We start from the raw sequence: 24,164 nt of genomic DNA, 5'->3' as shown, positions 1-24,164 counted from the left end.
GGGAAAATTTAACTCCCTGCCCCCCTGCCAGTAAAAATTGCCTCTTGCAGGCTGCTATTTGCATTTGGAGGGAAGCCTCTCCAGTGGTGGTAACTGAGGCTTCTCTTGAAATGCAAATAGCTTCTGAGAGGTTATTTTTACTGACAGGCGGCCAAAGAAATCCCCCCCACTCTCCACTATTCTCTCCCCGCCCTCCCGCCGCCCTGGTCCCAAGGCTGCTCAAGCTTCCTACAACTGCTGTAGACACAACACAAATATGCCCATTATGCCTTCTTGCCATTAACTTTGCATCTAGCTTGGCCCTGACCACTTTCTCACTTATCTCTTCTGTCTGCGTTGGAGGCATGTGGAGGGCAGAGAGGAGATTCCCGTTGCTCTGAAGTTTCTGCTCACCACTATGAGGTCTTCTGGACTGCAATAGATGGGTCCTGAGGGTTGCAAAGTGGAGCTGAGACTGGCACCCTGAGCCCTCAGCTAGGGGTTCAGCGAAGAGTTGTGAAACCTTCAAACAATGGCACCGTATGGTCTTTTAGATTCCTGCATTGCAGGAGGCTGGACTAGAAGGCCCTCGGCATCCCCTTCCAACTCTAAAATTCTATGATACAGAACAAAAGATGCCAGAGGAAAACATTTTACTGGGAGCACATTTGGCAAATGAAACAGGCGTGAAGGGGCCCTAAAGACACTTCACATGAATACAGATGCAAGAAGAGCCAGACTGCAGCTAGTGGGCTTTTGCATCAGACATGGGCCTGTAAGCTGACCTGTCACTGGTTGATTGGTCAGGTGAGTGCTGCTGCCCACTCCAAACTGAGAATTGCTAGCTGTAGTTCCACCCAAAGAGAAAAAACAGTTCACTGGGTGTTTGCATGGCTGGAAGCTCCCAGTGTTTTCTGGGGAGGGAGGGAGAGAGGGAGAGAAGAGGAGGAGGAGGAAGAGGAAGAAGAAGAAGAAAAGAAGAAGAAGACGAAGGCAATGGTAAACAATATAGAACAAAAGTCATCTTTGGCCATTATACTTTGCACTGGCAGATCAAGGAAGCCGTCAAGAGGTATTAAGGGGTCATTCCCAGCTACGGTTGTGCAAATTTGGAGCAAAGTCACATATAAAATCTGAGATGCTCAGACAGGCGAGGGTCTTTGCATAGTTTCTCTTCCAACGCTATGTATTTTAGAGGAGCTCTCTCTTTGTGCCTGAGAAGGGAAGAAGAAGAGGAGGAAAATAAGAGGCATATCCTCTACATTGCATTTATGCTCTTTGGGATGCTGTGCCTGACTTAAAGCCTGCAGCATCAGAGCCATGCTCACTTCAGGGAGTGAGTTCTACAGGCCTGGGAGCCACCACAGAAAAGGCCCCGACCCTTGTGCCTGCCAGCAGCATAGTGCTAGCAGGCAAGCACACCTGCAGGGACTCTGAGGCAGACCTTAACCATTGGACAGGTTCATACAACTCGTCCATAAAGATCTGCTTGCTGTACCTGCTGAGGCGGAGCTCCAGGATGCGTATGCGGAACATGGCATCCGAGCAGTAGGTCAGGTAGGCATCCTCATCCTCTAGGGTCATGTTGAGCTGGTTCTGCTGGTACCATTGCTGCTTCTTCTGGAGCTCCTGGGTTTCCTGGGCAGGGAGAGAGAGGCAGGGAATGAACTGTGTGGAGAAGGGAAGGGCTCAGCAAGGGCTCAGCAAGGGTCAGGCACTGGGCAGCTTAGGTCTGGAGGAGAAGGAGCTGGCTGTCAATCCAATTGGACCAAAAGCCGAGGTGTCTTCCATGACAAGCAGTGGAGCAGGCTGTGTTGGTTCGGTCGTTTCGGAAATTGTGGATTACGTACCTTCACCTTTAAAAGTGAACTGAGTTGAGTTTCTCTGCCCCAGAGGCAGAAAATGCCCATCGCGCTTTGGCCCTCCCACCTAGAAAGCCAAAGGGTGGAGGAAAGAGGAGGCACCTTCTCGAAACGCGCTTGGATGAGGTTGGCCTTGTCAACGAGACGGTGCTTGAAATCGTTGAGGCAGTCCTCCTTCAGGCGCAAAGCCAGCCACTTGGTCATCTTTTCGATGCCACCAATCTGGATCAGGAAAGGCGCCAGGTAGTCCAGATCCTGCTCCACTTGCCGCTGGCGCTCCTCTTGCTGCATGCGCTCCTGGAGGAGGGAAGGAAAAAAAAAAGAGCCCGGGGCTACTACACTTGCTGCCACGATGGCTGTGCTCTATCTCCACAGCTGGAGGCTGCTATGCTTCTGAACACCAGTTGCTGGAAACCGCAGGACGGGGAGAGGGCTCCTGTGCTTGAATCCTGCTTGCTGGTTTCCAACCCGGGTGGGAGACATCTGGGTGGCCACTGTGAGAACAGGATGCTGGAGTAGATGGCCCACTGGCCTGACCCAGGGGTTTGTGTGTGCAGAAACCTTTTACTTTTTGCATGGCCGGAATGAGCCTAGCACAATGGCATCCATTGCTCCACCCACTTTGGTCTCTGGCCCCACCCACCACTATCAGAGGGAGGGTTCCCTGGGAAGAGGGAATGCAGTGGTTAAGAATGCCGGGCCAGGACCTGGGAGACCAGAGTTCAAATCCTCTATTGGCCATGAAGCTCATTGAGCCAGTCACTGCCTCTCAGCCTAACCTACCTCACAGGGTTGTTGTGAGAATAAAATGGGGAGAATTTTGTACACCATCTTGAGCTCCTTGTAGGGAAGGTGGGATATAAATGTAAAGAATGAATGAATGAATGTTCCTGATTTTAAAGATGACCCTCATCACCTACCATTGCCTCTCGCTGTTCCTTGCTCTTCTCGTTCCTCTCGGTATCATAAATAGACACAGTCAACTTGCTGGCTGCTTCTTCTTCCTCTCGAATTCTCAGAATATCCAGGACCTTTGATGGAATAGAAATGTTAGCAACAACCAACACACCCCTTCAGCCAGTGCGTATAGCACACTCTGGGCATGAGAGATCGCTGGAGCTTAGAAAGACTCCGAAAACTTTAAAAACAAAAGATCCACCACATCTGAAAAAGGAGTGCAGGTGGTTTTGTGTTTAGCGAATGTGATCATTAATGGCACACAGTATATTTTGGAATAGAGGCAGGGAGAGTCTTTTTCATCCTGAGGGCCACATTTCCTTCTAGGCAATCATTTGAGGGCCATATGCCAGTGGTGAGCAGAGCAATGAATGCAATGCATTAAAAACTGAACTCTGCCTCCTCAAACTAGCAGAAGCTTTGCAGGGCCTCAGGTGGGGGTCTTTGGCCACTATTAAGCTATGACCCGCCTTCCACTCCTTTCCCATTACCTCCATCTCTGACTCCCAGACTAGGTGCCGGGCTTTTTTCTCGTCCTCTATCAGGTGCATCATCATTTCATACAGGTGGAACAGTTTATTTTCCTTCTCCGGGGACCCTGCCTAAAGGCAAAGGAACCTGTGAGGAAGGGGGAGGAGGAGGAGGAGGAGGAGGGGGAGGAGGAGGAGGAGGAGGAGGAGGAATGGCCAGCCCTTCCAAAACACATAAGACATCTTGGGTTTAAGGGAGGGTCACTCTCAGAGGTGTAGATGGCACACAGAATCACAGAACCATAGTGCTGGAAGAGACCCAGTGCAACATCTGGCCCCCTGCCCCCACAATGCAGGAATCGCAGCTAATTTCACAGTTATTTCTTTCATAAAATGTATAGACTGCTTAATTGTAACCCCCTGCCCCCGCCTCAAAACAGAGTAGGGTCACTCTTAGGGGCACTGAAGGCACATGGTTCTGGCATTGCCCATCAACTCGCACATATGTCCAGGATCCTCAAAAAGGCAGCTTCACTGGTTTTGAAAGAGGATTAGACAATTTCGTGGTGACTAGTCATGAAGGCAATGTTCTCCCTCCACTGTCGGAGGCAGTATGCCTCAGAATACCAGTTGTGAGTCTCACAAGAGAAGTGGGTGCTGTTTGCGGGCTTCCCTTTGGGGCATCTGGTTCGCCACTGTAAGAACAAGATGCTAACTAGCTTAAAGTTAACCTAAAATGTTAAGTCATCGATAACCATACAAAAAAGGTCAGCTAGGGGCAGCATTAAAATATGCTCCTATTACTACTTAGTTTTCTACAGTGCCCTTCCTTCAAGAAGCTGCAGGAGCTGTGGTGGACGGAGGGTCGCCTTCATTTTCTTCCCACAACAACCCTGTAAGGCAGGATGGGCTGAGAAATGGTGGCTGCGCTGGCCCAAGCTCTCTTGTCGGGCTTCATAACCCACCTGGGATTTCATAGCCCAGCCGGCAGCCATTCAACAGGCAATATGCTACAGCACACGAGCTCAGCTGAGAGACACCACTGAGATACACCACCAAACCACAGCTGGGCACTAAGAGCATAAACTTGCCAAGAGCAGGCCCGGCTCTAGGTAGACCCCCGGTGGCGCAGGGCACCATGGCGCCGGCCCGCCAGAAAGGCGCCGCGAGCTGCGCCCGCCCGCTGGCCGGCCGATCCGCCGGTCCGCCGCGCAGCTGCGCCCACCCGCCCACCGCGCTGGGAAACGGGGCGGGAGGGCGCCGGAGAGATCCGGCGCACCACAGCGGCAGGGGCGTTTAAGACGGCCCTGGCCAAGAGCCTCAAGCTCACACCTCCCCTCACACACTGATTTCTTCTCTCTTCCTCTGCTTCCTGTTTTGAGAGAAACCTGAGATGCTGACAAACAAGCTGACAAACTATCAGTTGCAAACCACGACCCAACCATGATTTCCAATCCTGGCGCTCAGGGCATAGCTGCCAAGTTATCCCTTATTTTCAGGGAAATTCTATTATGCTGAATAGGCTTCCTCATGAGAAAAGGGAAAACTTGGCAGCTATGGCTCAGGGCGACCACTTGTTTTGAACTGTTGTTAGTATTGCATTTTAAATGGTTGAAACCTGCCCTGGGGTCTTCTGGTGAACAAGGGGTAAGAAATCAAAGTAATCATTTTTGCCATTCTTTGAAGTGCCCTACCCCGCTGATCACGGGGATTGTTTGGAATAAAAATAACTTTTTGGTAGCACATTCATCTTAACAGCAGATATTCTTCCCCAAAAAGATAGTTTCACCCTTCCCCACACTTCTAAATCTCTCTTAACCCCTTTCCAAACAGGTGTGTAATTATTTTTGAACAAATTTATATTCTTTGCAATTAACCATACACCCAAATATTTTGTCTTTTTAACTACCATTATTCCCATATTTTGTTGCAATTCCTCTGTCAAATGTACATTTAGATTTTTAACTGTTTTCATTTTTGTTTTCTTAAGTCTAAAACCGGCTACTTGCCCAAATTCCTCAATCCTGTCCAGTGCTTTAGGTACACTGGATAGCGGTTCTTCTACCATTATTACTAAATCGTCAGCAAAGGATTTCAATTTATATTATTTGGATCCAACTCTAATTCCTTTTATATCTTCAGTCGCTTTTATATTTCTCGTCAGGACTTCAAGGACTGTTATAAATAACAGTGGTGACAACGGACACCCCTGTCTTGTTCCTTTTGTAATTTCAAAGCTATCTGTTAATACATTATTCATTATTAGCCTAGCTTTTTGTTCCAAACCATGGATTGCCTCGTATGACGAAAGAGGGAGGGAATCACAGTGCATTAAGGGAAGGGGAGGAAGAAGTATGTGAGGACCAAGGCCAGCCCTGCTGTTAGGTATGGTGAGTGGTAGTCCACATGGCTCTTACCCGGCTAAGTAGCTGCCATATTTTTTTTAAAAAGAAATCTGTTAAAACGTATGTCCCCAAATGCACACACTGAAGTTCAACCCTTGGCCAGCCCACGACTCATTAAGTTCTCTGCCCCATCTCAGCTGCTACTCCTGTTGCTCTCTGCAACATGTAGATCTTCCCATCTATTTTTTTTTACCAGGTAGCTGATGCACATGTCATGGGTCATGATGATCTTATTCCCCATGCTGTCCACATCTGCCCGCTTATTGAAGTCCCTCTTCGAGGGGGTGATGTAGTTCTCCTTGCAGTGGTAGGTCAAGAAGATCTTCTCCTCCACTATCGAAAAGATGCGCTCTGCCACATCTTCGTCAGCTGGTTTTTGTGGGTTCCTGTAGAACCGCTCAGTGATTTTCTGGGAAGAGCATGTGGAGAGCAAAAGGGGGTGTCAGCCGGGATCAAACTCCTAGCCACCAAGTTAACAGGAGGGAGTGGGTGGAGGGAGGGAGGGAGAGCGAGGGAGAGGAGGAGATGCAAGTTTTTGGCACAGCAGCAGCTAGGCGATGTTATGCCACACACTGAGCTGGCTCTAGCATTAGACAGAGTGAGTCCGTGGATGCTGGGAGCAACGGCAAAGAGCTGGGAGGGCCAACCTGTGTGTAGTGGTGGCTGGTGCCCACTGGAACTGTTAGGGAAGAAGGCAAGGAGGCCAACAGTAGGTGGCACCAGAGCCAATCAAGGGTTTCCCGATCTGCAGCTCTGTTTCTCGGGGGGGACTGTGCTACCCCAGCTGTACTCGGAGCCTCTGTGCTCCACTTACCAGTATAGGTCGGGCATTGCTTTCAGTGATGGCCGCAGCGTTGCCTGCTTTCTTTATTCTTTTGCCAAACTCAGCGTGCCGGTAGTACAGGAAATCCGACCGTCCTTCAAAATACTCCTCCATGTCATTGGGAGTTTCAACCCGTTTCTGAAGGCCGTCCACCCGCGTCTCGCTATAAAACTCCATGGTGCGATCTGTCTCGGGGTCCATCGTCAAGTACATGTGCGCTAGGAACCCAAAACAGAAGCCCAATAGGATGAATTGCCAGGTAAAGAAGGTGTGTTGTTTTTATTTAATTGATGTGTTATATTTATATCCTGTAAAATGCAAGATGGTAAGGTGAGAGGTGATATGATGGCCACATTCATAGGACTGTCAGATGGAAGATGGAGCAAGCTTGTCTTCTCCTGCTCCAGCTCCAGAGGAGAGGTCCCAAACCAATGAACTTAAGTTAAAAGAAAGGAGATCCCAATCAAACATTAGGAAGAATTTTCTGACAATATTAGCCATTCCACAGTGGAACAGGCTCCCTTAAAAAGTGGTGGACTCCTCCTTCATTGGAGAATTCTAAACAGAGGTCAGATGGCCATCTGTCAGGGATTCTTGGGCTGTGATTCCTCCATTGTTGGCAGTTGGACAAGATGGTCCTTGGGTTCCCTACCAACTCCACAATTCTATGATTCTATGCATAATAAAACCTGCAATTAAGAGCCCAATTGAGAAGCAAAAGATGATCTGATTAAAGGATGGGATGATTTTCTTCTACAGCTTAAAGGATAGCAGAGAGAAGGAACCAGCAAAACACATCTGGGGATGGAGGCCCTTCTTGGTAGTGGCGCCCACCCTGTGCAACACCCTAAAGCCCTAAATGGCCTCGGTCCTGTATTCCTGAAGGAGCATCTCCACCCACATCGTTCAGCCCGGACACTGAGGTCCAGTGCCAAGGGCCTTCTGGTTGTTCCCTCACTGCGAGAAGCAAAGCTACAGGGAACGCCTTCCTATCAGAGGTCAGAGAGATAAACAACTACCTGACATTTAGAAAATACCAAAAGGCAGCCCTGTTTAGGGAAGTCTGTGATATTTTAATGTATTTTAATGTGTGTTGGAATATATTTAATATATATTTAATATATTTTAATGTATTTTAATGTGTGTTGGAAGCCACCCAGAGTGGCGGGGGGGGGGGACCAGACGGGCGGGGTATAAATAATATATTATTTATTTTTATTATTATTTTATTATTTTTATTATAATTATTATTACTATTATTACTATTATTATTATTAAACTACAATGTAAAAACACACACCTTTGAGGCCTTGCACATGCCCAGGCATGAAGAACTCATTCGTCACTTCCGTTTTCTTATTCAAATCTCTTGTCTCCAACACGTCTTCCCGGTTCTTATACCATTCCTTCACTTCCAGCACTTTGGTGCCTTAGGAGGAGAAGAGAACAATCCATGGCAACGGCAGCTTACAGACAAGCTAGACACACGGAGATGGCCCTGGAGGTTTTGCTGCTTGAGAAAGGTGGGATATAAGTGGGAAATAATAAATGAACCCCTCCATCATTTGTGGACTTCGCTAGAAGGGTGTTGGGAGCAATCAGACCTTGACTACAGTAAATGAGAACCCAATGAAAGATTGGTGTAAATGATTATGCTGTGAAAACCAGCTTCCCCCAGCATGATGCCCTCCAGGTGGTGTTGGGCTGCAACTCCTATCAGCCCCATAAACTGGGGCAACTTTCGGCAATGCCGACATGGTGGCTCAGTGGGTAGAGCATCTGCTTTGCACGCAGATGTCACCCAGCAGGTGCAATCGCTGACAGCGTCTCTAGGGGGGCTTGGGAGAGACCCCTGTCCAGAACCCCAGAGAGCTGGCTCACGGTCTGGATCTTCAAAGAGGGTGAGGCGGGTGACCAGCCCGTTGGTATTCAGATACGGCGCCCATTTCTCCAGCTTGGCGTTCTTGTACTGAATCACCTTCTTGCCTTGGGGACAACGTGTCTCGAATTCTAGGAGCAAGAAGACGAACAAAGATGACCATTGGCCGTGGAGCATGCATTTTAATGGTACAAAATGCTCTGCAAACCAGTCATTATAAGAACCAGTATTTAAGAACTGGCACCTGAGCTTGTCCCCGCCCCCTTCCCTCACTTTCTCCTTGGATGTCATTTAGATTGTAAGCCTGAAGTGGCAGGGACTGTCTAGTTTTAACTGACGGCCTGTAAACCACTCTGGGAGTCCTTTTGGGCTGAAAAGTGAGGCACAAATGCTCTAAATAAATAAACAAATCCCCATTTAAACTTCTCACTGGAATACACTATCTGTAGTGCTACATTAGGTGGTCCAAGAGCTGGTGTTAAAGTTCTGAAGTCTTTTAGCTCTGCCTGCATTACAGGGCCCCCTGGGGTCCCTTCCAACTCTGCAATTCAATCATTCTAATGTTCCATGCAAGGTGCTACGCAGGCCTCAACAGTCAGCTGATCAACTTCCTTGGATTTCACTTCTTCATTTGCTCACCAGAGACCAGCCTGGACATTGCTGTGGCTCCTCTCAGCCCCCTCACAGGGCCAGCCCAAGACATTCCGCTGCCTGAGGCAAAGATGGCGGCCCTCCCATTCCATGTACAGAAGCCATAAGGGACAGGCAGCTGCACCTGACTACAGTGGAAGCAGCTGTCTTTGAGGGGGTAGGGGTGTCAGGTCATGGATATACCCAGCTCCATCCTCCAATGTTTTGCTGCTGCTCCTCGGCCCCTTCACCTGCTGCCTGAAGTGGCTGTTGTACTCTGCCTGGTATTAGCCTTCTATAGTCCTTTCATCCTTCGTTGCTTCATGATCCCCAAATGATCCTCCTGCTCCTTTCCTTCCCCATCCCATGACCTCCCAACTGGTCACTGAGACCAGCACGGCCTACAGAATCATAGAGCTGGAAGGAACCCCAAGATCCGTCTAACCCCTTGCAATGAAGGAATCACAACTAAAAAAAACCCCTGACAGGTGGCCACCCAACCTCTGTTTAAAAACATCCAAGGAAGATCTTTATTGACATTGACCTTTGTCTTCTCCCAAGCTCTCTTAGCCCCAGGAAGAATAGGGAGGAGGAAGAGGACAAGACAGTCTCCATTTTGAATGGCCTCGCTCTTAAATTCTCCAGAAGCAATCCCTGAAGCCCCGAGGAGCTGCACCAGTGATCTAACTCTGGCCACTCACAACACAGTCAAGGCGCTGATGGTGGGGAGAAGAATACCTCTTGGAGATATCTGGATCTGCTCCACCCAGGATGCAGGCATGTCAAAGCCCTTTGCTTCCTCTTCTTTCATCTATCAAGAAGACCCAGGAGAAGGAGCCGTTAGGAGGCTGAATCCTGCTCTGCCCAAAACACCTACCCCCATATTCACCTGGGCAAGCCCCATCTACTTTCCATATCTGATATGGCAAGGAATCACTGTCCTGACTTGCCACTGAGTCAGCCAGCCTCTTCCTGATCTCCTGCATTGCTCTATTTGATCCTCTGCTGCTGAACGCCAAACACTCTTTCAGGTTCTCTTCTTTCCCCTTTGCCACCCAGCTGCTGTCTGGTCCAACAAGGAAGGCAAGAACATTTCCTGGGATCAACCACAGTCCAACCCGCCACCCCATTTACTTCTGGTCAGGCCAAGAGTGTCAGCTCTTGGAAACTGGGACGATGAAAGTTCAGTGATAAGCTGAGTCCATGTCATGGGGACACGAACTCACCAAGTCTGCTCTGAGGTAGGAGGAGGAATTGGGGGGTTGAGGGCATTCTTAGGATCTTTTGCTGCTCAAGTGACTTCTGATCCTATGTAAATAGGTGACATCATGTCAATAGACTACAGCTCCCATTAGCCCCAGTCAGCACAGTCCTGCTAACTGGAGTTGATGGTCTTTGTAGTCCAAAACATATGGAGGGCACCAGGTTGGGGAAGGTTGCTGGAAGGCATGAGCCCATCCTCAGGAAGAGCTAGTGCACGGCACAGAATCATCTGGCACTGAGGGGCAAGCAAGGAAGAAAGCGGGATGACTCACCATGTCATCCACCTCGTCCTCCACAAGGTCCTCTTCCTCCTCCATTTCTGGCAGTGACAGGAGGGGCTTGTCGGTGCCGAGCAACATGAATTCCCACCGCACGGGGTCCCCGAGGTCAAACTGGAGATCCTGGAAAAACAACCAGTTGCCAAAGGAATCAGACCTCAGGAACTTTGCAAGGGATGCTCTGAGTCCAGATCATTTGGAGACCCTGCCGCTGTGCCCCCACCCCGTCCTCCATTTGCTCTTTTCCACCTCTTTCCTTTTCCTTCCCTGGAGGCTCCTTCACACATTGCACCAAAGGCAGGTATAAGAAGCTGTCTCTATGCATGGACGCATTCTGATTTGGGCAGCTCCGCTATCTTGCTCACAGTTACACAGACTGAAGACTTGTTGAACGAATCACTGCAGGGGGGTGCAGCTCAATGGACTGTACAATCATTGAATGTAATGTGTGAACACCCCTTCTGTTTTGCCAGGGTGGAAAGAGAGGGCAGCCACCTGCGTGTCATGTCGAATTGCATTTGGCCATGCCTGATTTAGAATGGGAAGTGTGTGCCAAAGGCAGGACTAAGTTGGAGAGGCATGTGACACATGATGGATTCAAGGAGGGCTCCAGGAGCTACGCAGCCCATCATCTCCAACCATTGGTCTGCTGGCTGTGGCTGTTGGGAGTTGGAGTCCAACAACATCTGGAGGGCCTGCAGGGTTCCCCATCCCACTTCTTAACACTCCTAGACTGCTTGATAGCTCCCATTTGTCAGTGACGCCAAGCTTGCATAGCCAACCGTTACAAATCCAGATGCTATTGGACTACAACTCCCATCATCCTTGGCCATCACTCACGTGGACAGAGCCTGATGGGAGTTGTAGTCTAACAATAACTAGAGGGTATCACTCAGGCTAGATCTGGTGAAGAGAAACATTTCCCCTCTAGCCAGAAGGCAATTAATTGTTCCACACTCAGACCCAGCCAGTCATTTCGTTGGCTTACCCTACAGGCATTCCAACAGTCCTGCATATTGACCCAGTAATTCTTGTGGTTCCAGACACTCTCAATACCAAGGAAGTGATCATCTGTGGTACTGTAGCTTTTCCCTGTAAAAGGCTCGATAAAGAAACTCTCCGGCACTTCACGCTTGCCTGAAAGAACCAGAACCCAGGCATGGACTCGGAGACCATACAGAGTGTCTGGCGGGGGCTTCTCAGCTTCCTGCCACACAGAAACAAAGAAGAGCAATGACTATAATACAACTAAAAGGAATTGTTCTTCCCCTTTGTGCACATCACTGAGCCATGGCTTACTTTAATCATGGTTTGTTCAAGAGATGAAAAAACAAGCCATTGTTTGTTTCTCCAAAATCTGGTTTGTTTTAGAGCTGTTCTTGCTTTGTGCCATCGCAGTCTGATGAATGTTTGAGGTGGCCAAACAAATCATCACAGCTGAACAAGGCTGTTGGGCTGTTGGGTAAACTTAGCCATGGTTTGTAAATTGGCAAAAAAACCAAACCCCATGGTTTCACATCATGGTTTGTTGTCAGAAAACTAACCATGGTTAGTTGGCTGGGCTGAGGTCAGATGCTCAGACAAACTATGCTGTTGCTAAATGAGGATTATGTCACTGAAGGCAATTTTGAGTAAGATCAAGTGAAAGGCAATCCTAATGAATGCACAAAGAGGTGTGTGTGTGTGTGTGTGTGTGTGTGTGTGTGTAGTGGTTTTTGCACAAATGAAAACGTTTGGGGGAAACTATGTTTCAGCTCCTGGGATTCTTCCCAGGGTGTGGGTGGGTGGGTCTCCTTCCACCTGCAGCAAGACAGATTTCTGCACGCCTTGCTCACCAGTCTCTTTTCCTCTTCCTCCTTCCGCTTCTTCTCCAGAGCAGCCTGCACAATTGCCTGCTGCTTGGCTTCCTGGCGCAGCTCAAATTTGCTGCTTAAATCCCGGGGGGGCTTGATGGCGTACTTCTTGGGCTTCTGTTTTGTAGCCTCCACTGCGACCTGTAGTCATAAATAAAAAAAGGAAGCTGTTCCAGTGGAGGCAAGTCCTTTCAGTTAAGTAGGGTGCTACTCCAGATGTTTTGGAACTACAACTCCCATGATCCCTGACCACTGGTCCTGTTAGCTAGGGATCATGGGAGTTGTAGTTCCAAAACATTTGGAGAGGCAAGGTTGCCTATGCCTGCCCTTATAGAACTCAGCAGGGAAGAGGATGGGGACAAGACCAGAATTAGTTGTCTCCATCTATCATTGGCTCTGGTGCTACCTACTGTTGGACTCCCTGCCTTCCCTCCTACCCGTCCCAGTGGACAGCAGCCTCCACTGAGCTGTTACATCATTCATTCATTCATTCATTCATTCATTCATTCACTACAGTGCCTTTCATCTGCCAGAATATTACATTCACATTCTGTCTACCTTCAGATTAAATGAACTGCCATTAAGCAGAGGATGCCTGTATGCAGTTGGGCAACGTTGTGTGTGTTTATTTGACAGCCTCTGGAAGTGTAAAGAGTGTGGGCTTATTACAGTTCATGACTGAGCCAGGGGTGGGGGTGGATAGGAATGGGACTTGCCATACTATGAGCAAAGATCTTGCTGTATAAACCAATGTGGTGTACTGGAAAGGGAATGTTCGACTTAGTCTGGAGAGATCTGCGTTCAAATCTTTGCTCACCTGGGCAACCCTGCCAGAATGGTTCAGTCTCACCTACCTTGCAGGGCTGCTGGGAGGTCAATAGGAAGGAAGGACCATGTATGCTGCCATGAGTTCTTTGGAGGAAAGGCAGAGGTATGTTTAAAAGGGAAGCAGAAGAAGCAAGCAAGCAGATGCTTAGAATCCCAAGATGAAAATTGCTTCTCATCAGCTGATGTAGGAACCTACGGGACTAAAAGATTGGGGGATGGGGTGGCCAACCCACCCCCTGGAGAAATGAAACCCATTCAACTCCACAAGGAGAAGTATCCTCGCCCACAGAAGCTCCCAGAATTGCTCCAGTCATTGGACTGATTGTAGGGGCAACCCTTTCCAGAAGATATTTGTATTTCGAGGAATTCAGTGATCTGACATGGTCATTTCTTCCTGCCTCTGTTTACTTCCCCTCTCTATCTCGTGGTTCTGCTATTTGATGGCTGAGAGCAGCCTTTGATTTGTTGGAAGTGATAATGCAGGGTACCTTCTGACGTTCATTGATGTTTCACATTGTTTGGAGGAATGTGTGGTGTTGGAAGAGGGGGGTAGCTAATTAATAATATGCACTAGCTGGTCAGGCAAGGCACGTAGACTAACAAAGTTAGCTATCTATAAATCGGATGGTTTGGGGGCATAGTTTTGAGAAGCTCGTGCATGGACTGAGGCTACCTGGGGGTCACCTCGCCACTTCTTGAGGGCTTCCCAGTAGCAGATCGAAGTGCTTGAAAATAAGAAGAGTTTGAATTTGATATCCTGCTTTATCACTACCCGAAGGAGTCTCAAAGCGGCTAACATTCTCTTTTCCCTTCCTCCCCCACAACAAACAATCTGTGAGGTGAGTGAGGCTGAGAGACTTCGAAGAAGTGTGACTAGCCCAGGGTCACCCAGCAGCTACAGGCGGAGGAGCGGAGACATGAACGGGTTCACCAGATTACGAATCTACCGCTGTTAACCACTATACCACACTGGCCTGCTTGGTAATGTATATATTGCTTGCTGTTTAGAATAAAACCTTCAATCTTCTCACTCACTTGTGTTTGTATTGTTTCTGAATCTCATTAAAAGAACCACCTTGCATTTGGCAAGACACCAATATAAAAAAATGGCTCTAAACTTTGTGGGATTGGGGTAGACTTTATGTTATTATAAGATGAGTATGATTTTGTGTGCTCTTACATGAACATTGATACACTATTCAATTGTTTATTTTTATTTTTCTTAATTATGACACAGTTAATACCTAACATGCATGCATGTAGTCTTTACATCTTATTATATCATACACAATATTCAGCATTTATATCTTTTCAAATAGGATCTTAGGCATTTCAAAGAATATATAGCAAACATACCGATGAAATGTGCAAGTAGCACGTGGTATTTATGCACGGTATATATTAAAGACCATGTGCTGTCTTACTACAAAAGAATTTCAGAAATAGACTGGAAAGAGAAGTTGCTGAATTACAACTTATCACCAAGCTCAAAACCATGGAGGGACCTGGTTTGAACAGAGATATCGGATTCTTATCTCATTATACATGATAAGCGATCTTCAGCCATCTCAACCCTTGCTTTTCCATGCAAAACCATTTGCAGTCGTTTTCGGTCATCAACAGCTATCAGTCAGTCAATCACCCACTTCCACCACCCTTCTGAGTGATCCCCCCTCCCCTCCCCATCCCCACCCCTTCTCTACATAAGTGCCTGGGGACTTCTATTTCACAGTATCTGAAGAAGTGTGCATGCACACGAAAGCTCATACCAAAATAAAAACTTAGTTGGTCTTTAAGGTGCTACTGAAGGAGTTTTTTTATTTTACTTCGACCCAGACCAACACGGCTACCTACCTGTAACCTGTGCAAATTACATGTTTCTATATAAACATATAAATGTTTCTATATAAACATATAAATGTGGTATGATACCACATTTAAATATATAAATGTGGTATGATACTTTATACTAAGAATATGCAGTTGAAATACAGGGATGCATATGGATGATTAAATAAAATTTATATATTTGAAAAATGAAATATAGAGAAGTAATCAACATATACAAGAGAGAGAGAGAGAGAATCTTTCTGATATCCATTACAAATGATGCCTCTGCTGCCTCCTAGTGGCTCCTGTTGCCATCTCCTGGGAGAGTATCAGCAGAACAGAGTTAGCAAAGCTTTCTTGAGCCATGGCCAAGGAGTCAACTGATGTTTTGCCCTTCAATTCCCACCCCCTGCTCCTAATTAAAGCCCCTCACACACTGCTTGGCTCTGAAAACACCCGCAGCTCTCACCTCTTCTGGTTTTTTCAAGAGTGGGCACACCTCCCTGGACTCATCCATCATGCATATTTCCCGGGTGGCATAGCCATTGACGCAGTAGGCATCATAACCTGCGCCAATAAGCAGAGAGCACAGCAGGATGCTGAAGTCAAAGCAGTTCCCCCGTTGGTAGCGCAGGATCGTAGTCGGGGAGTACAGATAACCAGGCTGTGTAGACAAAAGACCATGTTTTCAATGAAATAGCCCCCTGCATTATTCTTGCAGCCCAAATAGTCATGGAAAGGGTTAGGGACTTAGGATACATAATGTGTTCTTTTATATTCTGTTGGAAGCTGCCCAGAGTAGCAGGGGCATCCCAGTCAGATGGGCAGGTTAAGTAAAGGGTAAAAGGACCCCTGACCATTAGCTCCAGTCATGACCGACTCTGGGGTTGCGGCGCTCATCTCGCGTTATTGGCCGAGGGAGCTGGCGTACAGCTTCCAGGTCATGTGGCCAGCAAGACAAAGTCGCTTCTGGCGAACCAGAGCAGCACATGAAAACGCCGTTTACCTTCCTGCTTGGAGCGGTACCTATTTATCTACTTGCACTTTGACGTGCTTTCGAACTGCTAGGTTGGCAGGATCAGGGACTGAGCAATGGGAGCTCACCCCGTCGCGGGGATTCGAACCGCCGACCTTCTGATTGGCAAGCCCTAGGCTCAGTGGTTTAACCCACAGTGCCACCTGCGTCCCCTGATGGGCAGGTTACAAGCAACAAATTGTTGTTGTTGTTGTAAGCTGCCTTATACTGAACAGGAATGGAGGTGTGTCTTTTGGTTCACATTTAAAGCCAAATTTGTCAAATTCACACTTTCTGAAACAAAGTGAGAACCGAAACAATGGTATCCTTTGAAACCCTCTTCTTCAAATTTTTGAATGCAGCTTGCCAATCCTACAATGACTACCAAAAATGCATATATGAGGGAGAAAGTACGTATAACAATGCATTGATTCATGAAAATAACATACAGAAATAATATTCTATCAGGGGATGTTGCTTTGCAAAAGTGAGCATATGAGGCAAAACTGCATATGAAATGTGTTCATTGGGATAAATTCACGCTAAAATGCTGGTGAATTTTCACGAGAATGTTTTCAAAAATGCAAATTGCTGGAGAAATGTGGAGAACTGCATTTAAGACGAAGAAATGAGAAGCAGAGAGAAACTGACAGATTCCCCCATTCCTCCTGCTTTCTGGGGCTAATATAAGCTGGCAGGTGATTGTGGCATTGGAGGAAAGGATTAAACATTCCTTCTTTTTGCAGTCTTGGTGAAAATCACCCACCCACACCATACCTGCTATTAATTTCCCTGAAGAAGCAGGTATGGTTGTTAATGACATACTGAGCATCCTGTCTCACTTGATCCCAAGTCAAAACCAGCACCCGGAATGGTTCTTTGCATTGCTCTGACCTTGAGAAATGCCCCAGGTGAACCCCCACCTCCCTGTGCTGTTGGCTAACATGGCCTGAAAGAACCTGAGCAAAGAAAATAATGCAAAAAGGCCCTGTTTCTTACCGGCGCGATAGGAGACGGAAGGGGCTCCATGGTGAGATAGTCTGCCACAAAGCGGGCACTGCCATCCCAGTTGTACAACTCTGAGTAAGGAAGCAGAGTTGGGCGCACAGTGGTGCTCACAAATTTCTGCAAGAAAATAGCACCGGTTTGTGGATGTATCAGTGAAGGAGAAAAGTTGATCACAAGGAAGGAGCCTGGGCTTCAGCAGAGAGCAATACGTTCAAAACAAACCTATGATTCGGACTCAGTTCTCGAACATGTCTCGGCTACTCTTTGGAAGAATTTACAGAACATTTCTGAATATAAGAGAACATCTTCTTTTACTGAATTTAAGAGAACATCTTCTTCTGCCCCGGAGAGTCAAAATTGGCAAACGACCTGAATCAGTTTTATAGCAAAGTCAAGCATTATCAACTACTAGAGCAATTCAATTGGCGCCAGAGGCACCAACAACCACCTCAACCTGTTCTGAAGTCACTACAGGGACAGAAGGCAAAAGCTCCAGGTGCAGTCGGAGTGGCTCCTCTTTGCTTGAAATAGTGTTCTGCACACTCCGATCCTCACACAGATATTTAACAGATATTTTGTATAAAGTATGTTTACTTTGTAAAATTAACCAAAGCAAATTCCAAGTATGTAAGTACTTGGCGAATAAATTTCTATTCTATTCTATTCTATTCTATTCTATTCTATTCTATTCCAAGCCCCCTCCCCCCAGAGGGCTACTTATGGCCTGGAAGCACAGCTGTGTGGCTGCTTTTGCACATGTGAAAATCACAGCTTTCACTTTTAAAAAAAGGTTTCTATATTCTAGTTCTAAGCATGTTGATTTCAGTAAAATAAATTATCTTCATTTGTGGTTGGTATGACAAACAACCCACTCTGCAAAACAATTAAGCCATTTAAATAATAAATACATAAATCAATCAATCAATTAAAAGCAAAAAAGGGGGGTTCTTTTGAGGAATTCCCCATTTGGATCAATAATTTCCGAATGGCCATCTGGCAAAGCAAGCATATACTCACCAACTGCTGTTTGGGATTTGCTCCATTTGTGCAAATGATATGCAGATTATGCACAACCAGTTTCTGCTAGTGCAACTGTTGCACTGAATTATGTATTGCACAGAGCTTTATTCTCTCTCTCTCACACACACACACACATAAAAAGTGAAAATTCATTTAATTTTAAATCTTACTATCACGTCTTAATTTAATTTAGAAAATGTATTCATTATTCTAGTGAGCTATGGCTGAAATTCAAAGTAGAAATCTGAAGTAGGTTTCTACTATGCTGTCTTAGATCAGATTGCTATACAATCTGTTGAAGAGAGATTCCAACTGCTACAACAACACAATTCCCTATTTGACTTCCTGTATGATATATACACTATCAACAAAACATCTGCTGAAGATGTACTAAAGGCCTGCAAGAAATTGGAAAAATCACTGATACACAGCAGAAACAAAACATATTGATGGTGTGAACTTATAGCAGTAGCTCAAAAACTTCCAAAGTCTATGCCGCTACAAGTACAAAAACTCCTGGATAATGTGCCTTTATTATCTGTTTCTGTAAGGATCCTTCTCACTTGTCATCCTTCAGTGACGAGTGGTGAACACAATTTCTCAAAGCTGAAATTTATGGAAAACTTACATACGCTCAACAAGGCTGCAAAAGAGACTAGTTGGCTTAGCAGCTACCGATGTTCCCAACTTACGTGCAATCGACTCGCACGCAACTGCATATATGCACAGCGCCGGAAAACAATGAAGTACTTCAAACCTGGAAATAGTAGGAGAGATCTGGAGAGTCCTTGTGGCTTGCAAGGAGACCCTCCCCGGGCCCGGAGCCTGAAGAGGATGTCCCTGCAGGCAGAGGACGCCCCAAAGAGACTGGAGATGCAGTGGGGCTTTGTTTATGCTGCCCAGCCTCCCTGCCTAACAGCTGGTGTGTGGGGGAGCAGAGCAGCAGCAGCAGCAGCAGCAGCTTTCCTGTACGTCCTTTTGCCAGCTCCAGGGCTACAATTCTAGTTGTGGATATTTTTGGACACAGTATTTTTGGTATGGATTGGAGAGAGAGGGGCAGCGAGGGCGTTTAAAGGGTGTATAGAGGGTGCTCTCCACTTTATACAATTTCGCTTATGGGGGGGGGCTCGAAATATAGCCCCCACATAAGTGGGGAGTCGCCTGTATATCAAATGAACATGCCCAAGTATCAGCACTCGACCTGAAGGAATTGGTGACAAAATTTGCATAGGAAAAGGCACGTAAAGTGAGATTTTGATGTTCCTGTGATTGAAAGTTTTAAGAGACTTCAGTTTTAACACCACAATCCACAGGATTATTCAAAATGATTTGCGCGCTACATTTTCTTTTGTATTTGAGAAAGACAATCAAAGATTGTTGTTTTATTTATTCTTGCAGTTTAAAATAAATTTAGCAGTTTCAAGTTATGTCCTTTTCATTTTTTATACAATACATACGTTTCTGAAAATTGAAGTGAGCAACCTTTGAGTCTGTGTGCAAGTAGTTAGCCTTGCCTAGGGTGCAAATTTGCCTGGCACCAGCACTAGGTGTAGCACAAATATGTGCATATCTCCTTTACAGTAGTAAATTGGCTTATGAGTCATTCTTCCTGGAGTACTGTAATTGGTGAAGGCAGGTGCTTGGGAAACTCACTACACTGCAATTCCCAGGACTCCTTGCGAGAACTCAAAATGTCTAAACAGAATATTATTTTCTACACAGGGAGGATGTAGGCAGAAACAATGCAAAGTAACCTTATCCCAGGTCTGGAAGGCCACCCAGTGAAGTATGTGGTAAGTGAAGGACACTGCACATGCTCAGAGGGGCTCCTTTATTTTCTCTCCATATATTGTAGAGTCTGAGCCTGGTTCTGAAAAGAGCTTGCTAGCTAAGGCATGGTGAGCCTTACCTCATGCAAAACTCTGCCCATGTGATTGCAGTTGTAAGCTGAGTAAAGCTCTTGGACCAATCCCAGCCCTTCCACTTACTTCCACACGGCATTCGTTTATAGGGTGGAGGAAGAGAGGCTCGCGGTCTGGGCAGAGATGCGCATACTGTCGGTGAAAATTGTCAGCCACCTGCAACAGCATTTGCTCCTTGGGAGAGTTTGTCTTGTAGGACTCGGGTAGGTTGCTGGTGTCAACGGAACTCCAGTCAAATTCACTGTACACAGAAGAACAAGTGGATAAATAGACCATTTGTAGAGCAATGGGTTAGCTGCACCCTTGCAGCATTCAATACAAGCAAGCTCCTTCTTTTAGGACAGAGGCACAGAACATTTTTCAGTGCATGGGCCACATTCCCTCCCAGGCAACTTTGGGGGGGTGGGTGGGCACAGGCCAATGGCAAGAGTGCACATTTTTCCTTTCTGCAGTATTCTAGTTTCACACACACTGGCACACCCCTCTCCATCCTTTCATCAGACAAGCAAGAGGCATCATCAGTGCTCATAGAACTGCAGAGTTGGAAGGAACCCCAAGGGCCATCTAGTCCAACCCCGATATGCAAGAAGCACAGCTAAAAAATCCCTGACAGATGGCCATTCGACCTCCAGTGAAGGAGAGTCCGTTACCTTCGAAGAGAGTCCATTCTGCTGTTGAACTCTTACCCTCAGAAAATGCTTCCTAACGTTTGTTGGAATCTCCTTTTTCTCGCCATTTGAATCCATGAGCTCAGGCCCCTGCCTCTGGAGCAGGAGAAGACAAGCTTGCTCCATCTTCCATGTGGCAGCCCTTCAGATAATTGAAGGTGGCTGTCATGTCACCTCTTTGTCTTCTCTCCTCCAGGCTAAATACAGTCAGTTCCCTCAACTGTTCCCAAGTCCCTTAGTCGTTCACCCACAAGGACACGTCCCAGCCAGGCAAAATCACTCAAGGAGGATGTGAAAGAAGGCTGGTGAGAGGTGTGGGTGGAGAGGGTGTGTGGCCTGGGGTTAGTCCTAAGGGTCAGATAGTGAGAGGTTCCCCTTTCCTGCTTTAAGAACATAGGAAGCTGAATTACACTGTGCCAGACCATTGAACCATCTAGCTCAGTTACTGTCTACATATTCCAGTCAGACCCAACCTGGTGCCCTCCAGATGTTGCTGGACTACAACTCCCATCAGCCCCAGCCAAATGCATGGGTATGATGGATGTTGGAGTCCATCAGCATCTGGAGGACCACAGGCTCCCCATCTGTTTTAGAAGCATGCAAAATCTTTTGATCTGGGCTGGGGTTTCTGTAGCAAAGTCTAAGCCAGGAAGGTGTGGATGAAGCTGGTGTTTCCATGTTCACACACAGAGGTGGACATTAAGACCCGCCTTACAATACAACTTCAGGAACATGGACTTGGATGTGGGACAGCTGCTTCTCTAGATCTTGCAGTTCATCGCTGAGCAGGAAGGAGGAGAGCTCTTCCTCCTCCTCCTCCTCCTCTCCTGATGAGATGTAGCTCTCCTGACTGCTCTCCATCCTGCTCCTAGAGACCGCACGCGTCGGCGTTTAGAAGACCTAGGGCAGTAATGAAGGGAAGTGTTTAAAAATAATTTACCTCTGACATTATTATCAATATTATTTATATTTATCTGCCACTTCATACAAAAGGTCTCTGCAGGGCAACATGCTGCATCGAGAGGTTGTTAGCGCTGCTTTAGAGTACAAGGCTAACCATGTCTAGTCAGAAGTCAATCCTATTGAATTGAGGATCAATGGGGTTAGCACTGCAATGAAATCCACAGGCCTTAGACAAGTCTTGCTGATTTCAACTGGACAAGAGCAACTTCATGATGGATGCTGTCCTTACCCAGGGCTATGTCATAGGTTCATCTAGCTCAGCATGTTCTGAACCAGGGGTCATCAATGTGGCAGCTGTGGCAGTGGCAGAGCTTCAAGCTCTGGTGGGGGGGGGGGGCGGAGAGCAGGCGGGGGCATAGCTGACGCACATCCTGGGGGCATGGCACGCTGCCCACAGGGGCATGGCGCACCGCCTGTGGGGGTGTGGTGCCCAGCATAGGGGGGGCAGCCACAATGGCACGCCACCGGGATCATGCCGCTGGGGGCGGTGTGCTCCCCCCGCACCCCTGTTCCTTTGCCAGTGAGCTGTGCCACACATACTCCCACAGAGGCCTTCTTTGGGTCCTCTGGCACACACTCCTGCTGAAACTGGGATGGAAAGAAGCATTCTGATGTCGCCAATAGAAGAGATTACAGGGTGTGCTTTTGTGTGTGGGGTCCACAACAGTTTCTCTGGTTCACAAATGTGCTCCAAAAGGTTGGTGACATCTGCTGGAATCCTATACCTGCTTACCTAGGAATGAACCCAATTGAAATTAATGGGACTTGCTTCTGAGTAGACTTCATATGATTGCACTGTGAACTGTGTGAGCATGCATACACACAGAGAGAGCGCATTCGTTTATGAACATCTGCTGTGGTTGCTTTCATACACCCTTACAGTGTAACATCAGAAGGTTGTCAGCAGAGGTCAATGGAGTTTCTGCTTTACCTTTAATTGTCCATTTAATTGTTTCAAACCATCATGAATTGCAGTGATGAGCTGGCCAGGATCAGAGGGGCTCCATCATGCATGGCCTACAATCAGGGAGAAGCGGGATGTTCCCCACATCCTTCCCCAAACATCCCTGGATAGATTGTGAAATGGAAATTCCTCAGCCCTAAATTAGAGTTGAAAAGACACTTTTTCAGCCCTGGAACTATGTGAATGCTGATCCCTCTGCCTGTCACCATTCTTCAAAAAAATATATTCTTATTAGAGAGGCAATTCCAATAATATAAACAAAATGGGTAATGAGCAGAAGAGAAAGAAGAGAAAGGGTGGCAAGGCAAATTGGTCTCTGATTTTGTTTTGTGCTCAGGAGAGATAACCAAATGACAATAGGACCTTGAAAATCCCCTTTATTTCCACTTGTTTTGGGGAAAAGAATGAGAACTATGCATACAGATAAATGCAAGGACATGTCAGTGTTCCTTCCTTCAACCAAGGCCTACTAAGACGGAAGGCTGTCTGGATTGCCCCCTGAAATGCTTTGTGTGGGTGGGTGCGGGACATCTAGTATTGCTCAGAACTGAGCCAAAGAACTGGCAATGTATTATTTTAAAATGGCTGCAGAATTTATTTACTTGATCAACATGGTCCTGACAAAATAGAAGTTAACCAACAGCAAGATATTTGCTTGATGAACATTGATTATATAAAAGTTGGACAATTTAATAGGAATTAGTGTGAATTTAAACAAGCAAAAAAAGTTTAAATGCTGCCAGAAAATATAAAAAGTATGTAACAGGCAAAGGAAAATGCTTCATGCATACACAACCATCATCTGACCAAGTCATGTAGTGCTCTCTCTCTCTCTCTCTCTCTCTCACACACACACACACACACACACACAGGCAGTTCATCCGCAATGTCACATAATGGTTTCTAATTTCATGACAGCTTCCCGCTTGAACCTCCTCTCCATCATACAAACCTAGATCCCAACTGACCACTCAGCATTTTGAAACCTGCCCCATTTAACTTTATTTCACCTCATTTTTATTTCAGATGATTTACCTTTCCTGGGTAAACCCAGGGGCTCTGGACAGCTGAGTTAGAAACAATGACGCAATCTTGAACCAACGAAATACGGCTGGCCAGGTGGTTAAGATTGGAAGTGGTTTCATTTCAAGTCAGTTATCTGTTCTGTCCACTGAACAGCCATTAAACGATCTGCTCCACTGCTTTAGTGCTTGCCCAGGCCGGCAAATGTAAATGACACCGGGAAAAGCCGTTGAAGGGAAGCCCAGGAGAGGAGGTTTAGAGTGCGCATTACGCACATAATTAAGCTAACATTTTCCCCCCCCCCTACACACAGCACACACATATACCGGCCTCTTTGGGGAGCTAAGCTAGGGATAGAATATCTACCAAGACGTCCTGTTTATGTAGATGAGCTTTTGTGCACACACTTTCTTTCTCTTCCCTTCCTGAAACTGCGCACACAGCAGCTGCACAGACCGCTCGCCCTTCCCACTCACTCACCTCGCCAGGTTCTCCTGGGTCTGTTGATTTCTGTCTCCATGGCA

The 24,164-nt window shown here is 46.8% G+C and overlaps 1 protein-coding gene across 4 annotated transcripts; it reads right to left on the bottom strand.

The window, feature by feature from the left end:
* Positions 1 to 610: 610 nt before the first annotated feature.
* Positions 611 to 24,153, bottom strand: DRC7 (dynein regulatory complex subunit 7). 4 transcript variants are annotated; one of them, XM_060275896.1, is made up of 19 exons: positions 24,121 to 24,153; positions 22,585 to 22,753; positions 21,406 to 21,590; positions 20,089 to 20,263; positions 17,072 to 17,197; positions 15,527 to 15,721; positions 12,382 to 12,540; positions 11,535 to 11,753; positions 10,541 to 10,669; positions 9,744 to 9,816; positions 8,378 to 8,506; positions 7,797 to 7,925; positions 6,488 to 6,714; positions 5,867 to 6,082; positions 3,290 to 3,400; positions 2,762 to 2,872; positions 1,944 to 2,138; positions 1,478 to 1,617; positions 611 to 1,193 (listed from the first exon to the last, which is right to left on the bottom strand). In XM_060275896.1, the coding sequence occupies exons 3-19, from the start codon at positions 21,549 to 21,551 to the stop codon at positions 1,100 to 1,102; spliced, it is 2,574 nt and encodes an 857-aa protein (XP_060131879.1). In that variant the 5' UTR covers positions 21,552 to 21,590; positions 22,585 to 22,753; positions 24,121 to 24,153; the 3' UTR covers positions 611 to 1,099. The 4 variants fall into 4 exon arrangements, with proteins under 4 accessions (XP_060131879.1, XP_034975511.1, XP_060131878.1 ...); XM_035119620.2 differs by lacking the exon at positions 22,585 to 22,753 and having other exon boundaries at positions 24,121 to 24,149; XM_060275895.1 differs by lacking the exon at positions 24,121 to 24,153 and having other exon boundaries at positions 22,585 to 22,949.
* Between the last annotated feature and the right edge of the window lie 11 nt (positions 24,154 to 24,164).

Source organism: Zootoca vivipara, chromosome 6 (genome assembly GCF_963506605.1).
Source record: "Zootoca vivipara chromosome 6, rZooViv1.1, whole genome shotgun sequence".
Classification (NCBI taxonomy): domain Eukaryota; kingdom Metazoa; phylum Chordata; class Lepidosauria; order Squamata; family Lacertidae; genus Zootoca; species Zootoca vivipara.
The sequence above is the reverse complement of the archived record's forward strand: the minus strand, read 5'-3'. Positions and strand labels throughout refer to the sequence as shown.

What these genes read in the sequence shown, in the direction of transcription:
- DRC7 (XM_060275896.1), bottom strand. Translation starts at nt 21,551, where the DNA reads ATGGAGAGCAGTCAGGAGAGCTACATCTCATCAGGAGAGGAGGAGGAG. An exon ending in AGGAAGAGGAAAAGAGACTG is followed by an intron (nt 11,754 to 12,381) that starts GTGAGCAAGGCG and finishes TCTGTGTGGCAG; the next exon opens with GAAGCTGAGAAGCCCCCGCC. An exon ending in GATCCAGATATCTCCAAGAG is followed by an intron (nt 8,507 to 9,743) that starts GTATTCTTCTCC and finishes TCTTGCTCCTAG; the next exon opens with AATTCGAGACACGTTGTCCC.